The sequence below is a fragment of the Bombyx mandarina genome, chromosome 01 (assembly GCF_030267445.1).
Source record: "Bombyx mandarina strain Sakado chromosome 01, ASM3026744v2".
Taxonomy (NCBI): domain Eukaryota; kingdom Metazoa; phylum Arthropoda; class Insecta; order Lepidoptera; family Bombycidae; genus Bombyx; species Bombyx mandarina.
In genome coordinates this window covers 9,611,206-9,624,335 of record NC_143208.1, presented here as the reverse complement: position 1 = coordinate 9,624,335, position 13,130 = coordinate 9,611,206, and the positions used below count along the sequence as shown (strand labels likewise).

The following is a 13,130-nucleotide window of genomic DNA, read 5'->3' as shown; positions in this document are numbered from 1 at the left end:
TTTGTAAGACAATATGGGTGGTAAACTATGTAAATGTTAGATAAGCAATAAAAAAAAATCAGCTGGTTAGTAATTATTTTTCATGACCTTGCTTATGATACACGTTGGAGAGAGGGGACTCCCTAACAAAACCTTATATTTTGTAGGACAAATATTTTGTCACGTTATTTAGATAATTATCTCGATAATCAACAAAGAAAAATTCGGTTAGTAATAAATTTTTAAAATTTGTGAAATCAACATATTTTATCGTTGCTACCCCTAGTAAGCTACCACTTACCAAGGTTACTGTAAGGAAAAAGTTGGGCGTCTAGTCAAAAGGAAGCTACTTACGAAAAATCAGATTGTTAGTAATAAATAATGAAAAGTGTACCAGGGATCCTGTACTAAAAATCTTTTGCTTTCGGACAGGATTTCTTCGAATTCTTTCCCTTACTGCTTTGACCACCTTTTTCGTACGAACGCTACGTGGACGACCAGATCTTTTTCTGTCACAAACAGAGGAGGTCTCATTGCACCTATTAATAGCCCGGTACACAAACATTTTACTAATACCAAGCGTGTGGAGAGTTTTAAAAATTGCATTTGGCTCCATATCTACTTTGTGTAATGCAATCACAGTGATTCAGTTCTCTTTATTACCCCACTCCATTTTAATATCACAAAATATTGTACAATGTATTGGCGCCAAAATGAGAAAACTCAATGAGCAGTCATTAAAAATGACAGATTTCAAATTCAAATGTAATATTTTGTTTATTTTTAATTGTAATAGTATTTATGGCCAGACTAAGTATAGATATTGTGGGCAGACGAGCAGTTTTATTCGGGGCGGGGGACGAGCTCCTAATGATGTGAGAGGTATCTGGGGATACGTTACCGAGAAAACTTCCCTACCTTATCCTTGAAAGCATAAGGGGCTTTTCCAACTATGACCGGACGGGTTGCTGAACTCACGGGGCTCAACCTGAGAGAACTTGCACTAGCACTAGTTCTAGTAAGAGCAGTGCGTCGCTGAATCTACCACCAGATCGGAAACACGACCCACTGGGAAGATCTAACGAGAAACTCAGTGGGTTGTGTCTATGGGCTAGGTTCGTAGGCTAGGTTGCACGTCGAACTCTTCGGCTTATTCGACGAGAACGGCGACCTGTGCTTAGAGAGTAAAAGCACCGAGAGTGGATCGGTAGGATCCGACACATTTAGGGCGACGGTGGCTTTGCGTTACCGGGTCGCCTGGGTCGGATATATAAAAGTTTTTTCCTTAAGAGCGCTCGAAATTGAAAAAACAATTAAAAAAAAATGTTTAAGTGATATTGCCGCAATTTTAATTTTATTTTAAAGGGTATTCGATAACATTATGTATGGAATATAATACCAGGTAATTGGTCGCCGCGACTCCGCTGTAGGTGTTGTATTCTGCTGAACCAATTTTGTATATGACATCTCATAAAATCCAACTTCGCAATAATGGGGCTCAATTTCACGAAGAGCGCGATCTATGTTGTCTTTCAGGGTGGTAATAGTCTGTGGTTTGTCTACATACGCTAGATATTGCACTTAGCCCCGCAGAAAGTAGACGAGCGGTGCTAAGTCACACCACGTGAGATGACGAAGCTTTCGAATTTCTCATCCAATAAATTTAATGTTTACCGGGCTGTATAGCAAGTGGCGCCGTCCTGTTGAAACCACATGTTTGTGAGATCCATACTAGGTTCATCTATTCTAGGTCACAAAAAGTTTGTTGTCATCGTCCGATATCGTTCGCCATTGACAGTGAGCGCATCTTCGAAGAAATAAGGGCCGATGAGATCGCCCTACAAGCGTGTAGCATTCCATGGTGAAATGTCACGACTAAAGATGTGTTCATGCCAAATTCGAGCGTCCCTATTGAAAATCCCTACAGTTAGAGACGACCACGATACAGGGCTTAACGTATCGCGCCGCTTTTTCGAGCCGAAGATGGCAAAGTCCTGCCGAAGATGTTAAATAGGTCCACCCACTAAACGATTCCCTTGCACTCTCGCCCGACGCTGAGCCCCGCCCAAGACAGAACCCAAGCAAGGTCAACTCTACTACCAAACTCGCAGTTCACTCTAAAGACGTCTGGTCGGTGGAATCGTCGTGGCGGTAGTTGATGTCTATGCCTAAAAACCCCGCCGGACCAGTCAGCCGAAGCAGTCGGACTGTAACTGTGATATACCGCCAACCGCTCTTCCACAACGGTCCCGCAGAATTAAAGATTCATACCACTTCTATGCTGCGCGTTAGAGTGCTTGGTAGCGCTTGTAACCTCCACCAGAGAGGTAGCCACCGCCTACAAACCTATATAACCTTACCCAGTAAGGCCTGTTTTAAAAGTACCTAGTTAACAATGTGGCTTAATAGCCTTACTATTGTAAAATGTCAGAATGCGTACTTCATAAAAAAATAAAATAAGCTTGCTTTAGTTAATGGTGGTTCTTTGATTTAAATATATGGAATAAAACTACTTATTGGTTTCTACTATTTATTAATAAAAAATAATTAAACACAGTAAACTATTTATGTACCAGATAAAATTAATATTAAGCAATAAGTTTTAAAAAAAGTATCTAGTTACAAACTAAAATATACGTTTCAAATTTAAGAGGTGGTATTATTTTTTATTCTCAATATTATAAGTTTCGTTGCCAATCAAAATGATTATGTACTAGTTTTATTTTAGAAAACTAATAGTTAATACACATAATATACAATACACATAAAATATTTGTTATAAGCATTCGATTCTAAAGGTATCGTAATATATTAGGCTAATCAATATGTTTCGTTATCGTCGGTTTGTTGTCGAATTTCATAAAATAATAAAATAATCAATGACCATAATTTTATTTCTCAAAGAAGATATACAATAATAAAAAGAAATTGTTGTCAATGGAACCTAAGTAAATTCAGAAAGTAAAAGTGTTGTCCAAGGATTCCTTAAACCTTAAAGTGTAATGATTATTATAATGTCTACGTAATAAAAGAATAAAGATCAGCCCGATAGCAAACTAATAACAAAAACAAAATCACGGTCAAAAATACATTAGGTTACAAATATTTAAATTACATTAATCTACATTGTTTTAAATTAATTTTATACAAATTTAATCACAAAGGAACATATCTTTTCGTTCGTAATATTTTAATTTAAATCAAGGTGTTAAAATTCTGTTAAACTTAACATCTCATAGGAGTTCCATCAGGATTTGTTGGAATTTTTGGCTTACAAACCTTTTTTTTGCCTTCAGCACCACTCACCATATTACAAGTAAAAGTAAAATATCCACAAGATGACGATTTTGTATAGTAGGTGTGTGAATATTGTTTCCTTATATTATTATCGCTGTCTAAATCGCGTGTTACTGATTTTGAAACAGATACGTATCGATTATTATCATCTGGTTTAACATTGTAAAGTGACCGCAAATCTTTAGGACTCACATTTCTGGTATGTGTAGTTGGATAAGTATATTTTATTTTACCAGAGCCAGGAGTAAGGGATACAGTCTGCGCTTGAGATGGTGAATCTTTTGACCCTACTACGTAAGTTTTATCTTTGGAAGCAACCGATTTAACGCTGCCTGTGAATCCAATTGGTATTGTATAACCGCCAGTACCTGGTACACGCTCACCAGGCTGATATATTTTACTCTCATCAGGACGTTCAGAGTTTCTCTGTGTAATCTCTGCATTTTGGTCTCGAAGTGCCCCCAAGACAATATGTTGCGTGTTGCCGCCTGTTGTTTGCCTTACTTCCAGGCCTTTTCGCTTCGGCGAATGAAGAGATTGGTGCGTTTCTGAGTCTCTAGAAAATTCATTATAATTTGCAAATTCTCCTTGATCGTTATCACTTGTGTCCGTTCCTTCAGGTGCAAACCCGTCATCCATATCATATTCCTCAGGTTGGTTTTCTTCTTTATCAGTGGTATAATCATAATCTCCACTATTAGTGCCATAAGCGGACTGAAAAGAGCGTCTACTTTCAACGGGAGGTGAACGAGTTGGTGTAGATGCCGCAAATTCAGTTTTGTGATGATCAGAGTGAGAATGTGACCCATATTCGTCGTTACTTTCAGAATATACTGGATCAATTTTTTCCGTGCTTGCACTGATATCCAACGGTTTAGTTGAAGGAATATCATAACTCAAGTGTTCCGTAGTTAATGGAATTTCAGTCGATTCAGTAGGTAACAAGTCTAATGATTTCTCCGTCGTCTCGATGTTAATATTTTTGTTTTTTTCATCATAAACATCAATTTTATCAAATGGAAGTCTATTAGAAAAGACTGTGTCTTTGTCTAAGCTGGCACCTGCTTGAGCTCCTCCGTTATAAGTAATTCCATATTTAAATGTTCCACGTAATTGTGATTGTGAGGAGCCCGTTCGACCACTTGATTGTGCAGCTGCAGTTCCCCCGCCCACAAATGGAGATTTTTGTACATCATGAGATGTATCTCCATGTGTATACGGTGTAAAACCAATCTGAGCTTGAGACGAAGTACTACCTGGACCACGAGCTTGAGCGTCCGCCATGCCACCTTTCAAGCTACCCTGTACTTGTGTATTGGAAGAATGCATCACTCCTTCGCTTTGCGAACCAGTCAAGATGGAACCTGTCTCGGATCCTAATTGAACATTAGCTTGTGATTTATTATTACGTCCACTTCCTTGAGCATTACTAGAAGCTCCTTTTTTGTCACCAGTTACTTCGCTATTAGCTGCTTTATTCTCACCACTAATTTCGGCTTGAGCAGAAAATGAGCCACCGCCAGTATAAGCTCCTTGCACATGTGTTTGAGCACGTCCTTTATCATTTCCTCCTTTTGAGGAAGCTATAGCCGTTGTACCGTTTGAAGCTTGAGAAATGCTAGCTTCAGCTGCAGAATCGTCACCATCTATCAAAAGAGCTGAATTTGGATCGACAACATTCTGTGGTGCACCAGCTTGATTATTACCGTATCCATAAGGAACATTGGCATACTGTCCAGAACCACCTCCCGTGTTGGATAAGTCATTACCATATTGGTTAGGATAAGGTCCAGCACTAGGTCCGTACTGTCCATTTTGATTACCTGTGTTCCCTAAGCCAGTAGTGCCAGGACTAATTGAACCTGGTCCTTGACCTACCATATTAGTCCCATATGGTCCATTTTGTCCTGGTAATGATGGGTTATATGGACCTTGTTGACTCCCAGTACCATCAAGATTAAAAGGTCTATTAGAGATGCCGTAACCACCTGGCACATTACTTTGGCCTCCAGGAACATAATTATCACCCGTTCCAGGTACGCCATTGTTTTGGATTCCATTTAACCCAGAACCATAAACGCCACCTGGTTTCTGCAAACCACTTTGGACGCCGGTGCCATAACTTCCTCCTGGATATTGTATGCCATTTTGGCCTCCAGGCCCTTGAAGGCCACTTTGTCCGCTTGGACCATACTGAGTTCCTGGTCCTCGAATTCCACCTTGAACATTATCATATTGACTTACAGGAGCTTGGATTCCACCTTGTCCGCCGGGGCCATACTGATTTCCTGGCCCTTGGATTCCATATTGTCCACCTGGACCATACTGTGTCCCTGGCCCTTGGTTTCCAAGTTGTCCTTCTGGACCAGTCTTAGTTCCAGGACTTTGGATTCCATTTTGCTCACCTGGTCCATATTGAGTTCCAGGTCCTTGAATTCCTATTTGTCCCCCTGGACCATACTGAGTTCCTGGACTTTGGATTCCATTTTGTCCATTTGGACCATACTGAGTTCCAGGACCTTGGATTCCTCTTTGACCTCCTGGACCATACTCAGTTCCGGGAACTTGTATTCCATTTTGTCCCTCTGGACCATATTGAGTTCCAGGAACTTGAATTCCGTTTTGACCACCTGGACCATATTGACTACCAGGACCTTGAATTCCATTTTGACCACCTGGACCATATTGAGTTCCAGAACCACCATATTGTCCTCCAGGGCCTGATACAACATTTTGACCTCCGGAAGATCCAGGCCTATACTGACCAGTTGGCCCTTGTAATCCGTTCGGACTGATTCCGATTCCAGGTCCATATTGAGGACTTTGATTATTTGGTCTAGAATCATACGAATTTCCTGGTTCTTGAATACCTTGTCCAACAGCACTATCGGGTCCATACTGTCCACTTGGCCTTTGCATAGTGTTTTGATTTCCAGGAGCATATTGACCTCCGGGCTCTTGATTCCTACTTTGACCACCTCCATATTGACTGCCGGGACCTTGTAAGCCGTTTTGACCACTAACGATATCTGGTCTGTATTGAACTCCAGGGCCTGTTACAATATTATGACCATCTGTAGATCCAGGTTGGTACTGTCCTGGAGTTCCAGGAAAATTGTTTGGACCTCCTCCAATTCCAGAATTATACAGACCTCCAGGAATTGGCAAGCCATTATGACCTACTGTGCTCCCAGGATTATATTGGGCTCCAGGTATTTGCCCATCGGTATTTGTAGGCGCATACTGTCCTCCAGGTCCTTGTAGGCCATTTTGGCTACCGATAACTCCAGGCATGTGGTTTTGTCCGGTACTCGTAGGGCTGTAAGTACCGGGACTTTGTAGGCCGTTCTGATTATTTGGATTTAACTGACCATATTTGTTTGCATTATTGTTAGTACCTATGTCAGCTGGATTAAACGGACCTGCAGGTCCTTGTTGAGTATTTGTCGAACCCGGGTAAGACCCACCCTGATTACCTTGACTTCCAGGATGATACCCTAACCCACCATTCGATCCAGGAGTGTATCCACCAGTAGTTCCGTACGCGTTATTTGGTTTTGTTTGGTAGTTACTTTGGTCATCCGTTTGATATGGTCTATTGCCACCAGGTCCGTAAACAGCATTAGGGGCTAGTAAATTATGAGGTTCGTTTGCGTTGCCTTGAGAACTTGGTCCATTAGGTGTATTTTGAGATCCCGGACGTGTAAATGTTCCTGTGGATGGCCAACTTAACCCCGTATTGATCCCACTTGGACCTCCTCCATGAGCAGGCGTTTTCGTACCTTGTGAAGGGACTTGGTTTGTACCATAAGGCATATTTCCATTTTGGTTGGGTCCGTAGTTTCCATTTTGACCATAGCCACCTCCTGGTAAATTGGAAACGATTCCGTGACCAGAGCCAGAATTAGGAATTGGCCCGTATACATTACTACCACTAGGTACAGGAAGGTAGCCATTTATAGACCCATCAGGAACATTTTGCCTTGGACCATAGCTGCCTTTTACTGGTTCGTAATTAGTACTAGTTGAAGGTGGCAAATACTGATTACCCAACCCAGGAGATGATCCGGTGTAACCACCCCCAGGGCTTATTCCATAGCCTGTATTTGGTCCCTGTACACGAATACCTGGAATACCATTTAGAGCTGGATTAAAAGCTCCGTTCCCAATTTGATTAGGACCATAAATTCCTCCAGCGCCCGGTGGTCTATAAGCACCATTGATTCCAGTACTTCCAGGACCATAACGTTCGCCATTTTCATTAGGCCCGTAACCTCCATTTCCTATTAATCGACTTCCCCCTGTTGGATCAAAGGGTAAATTGTTTCCTGGTGTGCCGATCGCTCCTGAAGGTCTAAAAAGAAAGTATTACATTACGAGTGTTAAATCAATTGCCTTTTGTGAAATTGTGTTTTAGTGTGTAATTCTGTTATGGGCTGTTACATAATTATTTAACATAAAGCTATTATTAATAGTAAAGTATATTATAGTGGACATATCAAAAAACGAAGTACGAAGAATTGCTTATGGATTTTCATAGAAGTGTACATACAATCCTGATGGAATGCCGCCGTGAGAATCTCCCAACGGTTTTTGTTTTGAGGTATCGATGCCAGTAGATCCGCCGACACAGTCATCGCAGGTTGGGTCATACATGGATTGACTTTGTGCTTGACCCATTCCGCTCGTTCCACCTAATTAGTAATTAATACTCAACATTAATGATTTATTTTAAATTTACCACAATTTTACAAAGCAGTTATGATAAATGAACATCTAAGTGTTATAAGGGTCCGTTTAATTCTTTATATGAATTAAATTATGGCTTTAAATTTAAAAATAAAGAAAAAACATTAGGTACTGAGATTATTTATACGAGAGGAATATTTTTAAATAAAAATTTCATTGATATAAAAATTCCTGGGTTCCGTTTTGTATCACGTATTGAAATTCCAAAAATCTATTTAAAAAGACATTTATTTGTAGCCAGTTCATTATTTTATCATGTTATCGTAATGACTAATAATACAAGATGGTTTCATTCGTTTTTACTCACTGACGCTAGCTCTAGAGGAGTCAGCAGCTGAGTGCGCTTCGGCTTTTCCATCATCTTTTCCGTTTCCATGGTCTATGGCCAGATACTGAGATTGGGTCTGTCCCCTGTAACGTCCTCGTAATGCGTAGGGAATTTGACGACGGACTCTGTGTATTTCATGTATGCTCTTCAAATTAAGCAGATCTTTGTTGTACTTCACCACCAAACTTTTTATAGGACAGCGCATAACCGGCTTACTTTCGTCAATCGGGTATACCTGTTACAACAGATGACTTAGTTTTAAATTGTTCTAACGTATTCCTTGACACATTAAATTTACTGTTCCATTTTTGATAGTGAGATTGTGAAACACAGGCCAAGGAAAAAGGTGAGCCTTGACTGATGAAGTTATCTCATAAGTAATGATAAAATAACATTAAAATATTGCAAGTTAATTTTATGATTGTCGTTATTTTACATAACACTAATGTTTCGAAAGATTTATTTAATCGTTCGTTACAGATAGCGCTACATAGTTTATTTATATTTATAACAAAATATAATAAATGGTAATTAATTATATTACAAAAAATCAAAATGTGTTACTTTTTTTATTAATTGTTTGTACATGTTTTATTTTTTTATTTAACTGTTCGAAGTTCACAGTTTCGAACTATAGTTTTATTTTCATATAAATATTTTTGTGGGGTCATTTGATCGAATATTCGCTTATTCCATTGAAATCCCAAAAGTTTATCTATGTTAACTAACGTTTGTATTGCATGCATCGAAAGATCAGCTCACGCACCACAAATAAATGTTCAAATATTATTGGAGTCCACAAACCTCACATAGTCAGTTCCGATGTTTAATAATCCTTGATTTGTTGAAAATAAAACGAAACTATTTCTATATTTTTTTTACTACCTGATCTTTGGTAGCCTACGGGACTATTACAACTTCGCACGGACTATTCTATTTGAGGGCACCTGTATTTTTTGTACAAAAACGATTTTCATTTATTACCTAAAATGAGTAGTCGGGCTCACGTGTAATAAACATGACAGCCTTGAGAAAAAATATTAAAGTTTCAATTAGTTTAATACAACACATATCCTACCCTTCGGACTGAAACATATGCTCCTTACATAATCCTTAGCCAGAATTTATGCGTCTTGTGACACGCCCTACCACTGTCTAATAAGTCGAGCAAAATTATTATTTTCTTTATGAAATTCTCAATTTTTTTTCTTTAGACTCTGCCAACTAGATCCCAACTTGATGAGGTAAAAGCTTTTTTAGTGAGAGCCATCTGATGTGCAGGGATTAGAATACCACAGATCGATTCCTGCCGTGAGCGTGCGTCTACCACGGAGCATTCATAATTGCCTTAAGAAAACTGTTATCTTACTCGTAAACCTCAAAGCACAATTGTTTTACACTAAAAATAGAATTCGAGCGGTCCATGTCACGTTATCAGTAATTACTAATTAATTATACAAATAAATTTACTGGTTTTATTGAGATAATTAAAAAAAAAAACATTCTTCGTAAATTTCGCTCATGTCACGAAAAATTTATGAAACAATGGTTCCGAAGACGAATCACAGCATAGTCACTTGATTTTACTGTATAATGGACGCTACTACAATTATCGAATATAAATTGTATATTAAATGTGAAGTAGATATAATAACAATAATTTAATGTGTTATTCCAAAAAAAGTATTTCGATAATGAATACACACACACACACACACATACTCTATCCTGATATACGACAGTGACAATTTATAATTACTTTTATTATTCTCTGCAACAGTTTTATTATGTTAAATCTTATATGTTATATAATTAGACCACACTATTAAAACATCCGATAAATATAATTTAATAAATATTTGTTATTATTATCTGAAGCAAATATGTACCATATTAATTTTCATTTGTATATTTTTAGTTTGACATAGTATGTATAAAATCGCTGAGCTACTTTTCTATTAGTGATAGCACTTGTTAAATTTTCATGAAAATTCGCAAATAGTGCAATTAGGTTTGCAAATTTATTATGACAATCAGTTTGATTTAAGTGGTTTTTTTATCATATTTAGTGAAGTAAGTTTAAATTTTTTTAAAACAAACAATATTAGCATTTATAAAAATAAAACAAAAGTGGTCAACATACCTCTACGTATGACCGATTTTGCCCCATAGGCTTCAATTGGCTGAATCCACAAACATCTGTTGATACTTTCTCTGTACTCAATTCTGTAGCCAACTTCATAGCTTGGGAATATTGGATTAGCCAAGTAACACATAGCTGCGTGTTTGTGTCGCGGCAAATCAAATAATACTGTAAAAAAAATTAATAAAGAGCTTTCATTCTAAGAGATAACAAATAATTAATTTTTCATTCAATAAAAAGAAATACAATACTTACACCGGATGAAATTTCATGAGAAGTTGTAGACTGCAATACACAAAAGTAACATATTATTATAGCAAAAAGAGAAGCAAGACCGGCTCGACGTTGGCTTAGGAGCGCCATTGGACGCATGATCATGCGATGAAGCGCAACGAGGTTCTGGCGGCTGGGCGGCTCCTCCAGCGCACTGTAACGTCGACTGACCCTTCCACTTAAGATGAACTCTCTGTAGATATAAGTTCAGCCACCTAATTTCGGTGATAACGAATAAATTTGCCACACTTCAACCACAAATATAAGGAAGTTGGGAGCTTTATATTATTATAGATAAAAATGTCTTCTCATTTACTATTCATTAGAAAATATATCGAGTTTAAAAAAGTTATGTCTTGTTTAATAGCTTTTTTTATTTTTTATTGGTTAGATGGATGGACGAGCTCACAGCCCACTGGTTTTAAGTGGTTACTGGAGCTCATAGATATCCACAATGTAAATGCGCCACCCATATTGAGATATAAGTTCTAAGGTCTCAAATATAGTTACAACGGCTGCTCCACCCTTCAAACCGAAACGCATTACTGCTTCACGGCAGAAATAGGCAGGGTGGTGGTACCCTTCCGCGCGGTCTCACAAGAGTTCCTCCCACCAGTATAATTGAAGTATAACCTTATTAAAGTATAAATTTCTAAAGAAGTTTTGTTATTTATAATACGATATAAACGAAAAAGCGACACTGAAAACTGATAAACATTTATGGGATTTAACCTGCGGGAGAATGAAACAGTGTGCTTAGTGCGAGTTTCTTAACGTTCTCGATAGCGTAAAAGATAGCTCATATTTGTATGGAATCGCCGGATCTTCTCAGTGGGTCGCGTTTCCGATCCGGTGGTAGATTCTGCGAAGCACTGCTCTTGCTAGGGTCAGTGTTAGCAACTCTCCGGTTTGAGCCCCGTGAGCTCACCTACAAACGTTAGGGCGAAGCTGAAATAGCCTCTCAAGGCTATCAGCATAGGTAGGGAAAAAAAAGAAAAAAAAAAATTGCGTACGTTTGCCGTTAGGGGCGCTGTTCCAATTGCATACAATATTGGCTTAACTTTTACGCTGTCGAGAACTTTAAGAAACTCACACTAAGCACACAGAATACGTCGGAAATCTTCACTTTTATCGCGTTTGAATTACATGCCAACTGTGTTTCTGGCAGGATCTTCTCAGTGGGGTTTCGATCCGGTAGTAGATTCCCCGACCCACTGCTATTGCTAGGGCTACTGGTACCAAACCCTGTTAGGTTGAGCCCTGTGAGCTCACCTACCTGTCTGCGTATAGTTGAAATTACTCCTTAGCCTACCAACGATTAAGTAGTATTGAATTATGCATTTTTTATCTATCTACATTGACTAATAAAGCGAGTTTAGAGAAAATGTGTTACTTCGAATTTACTAACGATGTGCTTTCTTACTTAGAAATCGGTTCTATATAATTGCATCTTGATTTGTGTACCTACTGTTAGTCTCCATAGAAACTTGCATACTACTACTATCTTAAATGCATTATTTAGTATTTAATCTGTTAAATAAGCAGAATGTTAAATGTTATAGCAACTAGAGAAATTTCTAGAACTCGTACTGTTTGTTAATGTTCGTTATTTACCACAGTCTGCCTATTTTTGCGGCGTAGCAATCACATGAATGCAGCGGAGACTTCGGCATTATTCCTCCACAAGGTGCGTAGCAGAATAAATTATGGTCTTTCAAAGGGTGATCTAACAGTTTAGCATCTGATGGGCCAACAGCTCGTTTGTCCATCGTAATATATCAACGAACGTGCACATTTTTGGATATCTATGGTGTATTGTATTTTGTTTCTCCGATACGACCTATTTAGTCTAAAATGGCGATCGAAGTTTCATTGCAAATGAATTTTAATTAGAACCAAAATCAATTGGGCTTAATACCAGTAGTTTAAAAGAAAATACGTAATATAGCCGTCGAAGTCGTCGTGGCCTAAAGGATAAGACGTCCGATGCATTCGTGTTGAGCGAAGCACCGGTGTTCGAATCCCAGGCGGGGGGTACCAATTTTTCTAATGAAATACGTACTCAACAAATGTTCACGATTGACTTCCACGATGAAGGAATAACATCGTGTAATAAAAATCAAACCCGCAAAATTATAATTTGCGTAATTACTGGTGGTAGGACCCTCTTGTGAGTCGGCGCAGGTAGGAGGTACCACCGCCCAACCTATTTCTGCCGTGAAGCAGTAATTCGTTTCGGTTTGAAGGGTGGGGCAGCCGTTGTAACTATACTTGAGACCTTAGAACTTATATATCAAGGTGAGAGGCGCATTTACGCCGTAGATGTCTATGGGCTCCAGTAACCACTTAACACCAGGTGGG

The 13,130-nt window shown here is 38.7% G+C and overlaps 1 protein-coding gene across 1 annotated transcript; it reads right to left on the bottom strand.

Moving 5' to 3' along the window:
• Nucleotides 1–2,492: 2,492 nt before the first annotated feature.
• LOC114245182 (uncharacterized) lies at nt 2,493–10,926 on the bottom strand. The gene is made up of 5 exons (XM_028177238.2): nt 10,752–10,926; nt 10,497–10,664; nt 8,333–8,588; nt 7,829–7,970; nt 2,493–7,630 (listed from the first exon to the last, which is right to left on the bottom strand). Exons 1-5 carry the CDS (start codon nt 10,872–10,874, stop codon nt 3,205–3,207), a joined length of 5,115 nt encoding a protein of 1,704 aa, XP_028033039.2. The 5' UTR covers nt 10,875–10,926; the 3' UTR covers nt 2,493–3,204.
• Between the last annotated feature and the right edge of the window lie 2,204 nt (nt 10,927–13,130).

What these genes read in the sequence shown, in the direction of transcription:
- LOC114245182 (XM_028177238.2), bottom strand. Translation starts at nt 10,874, where the DNA reads ATGATCATGCGTCCAATGGCGCTCCTAAGCCAACGTCGAGCCGGTCTT. An exon ending in AAAATCGGTCATACGTAGAG is followed by an intron (nt 8,589 to 10,496) that starts GTATGTTGACCA and finishes CTGTTGTAACAG; the next exon opens with GTATACCCGATTGACGAAAG. An exon ending in GGCGGCATTCCATCAGGATT is followed by an intron (nt 7,631 to 7,828) that starts GTATGTACACTT and finishes CTTTCTTTTTAG; the next exon opens with ACCTTCAGGAGCGATCGGCA.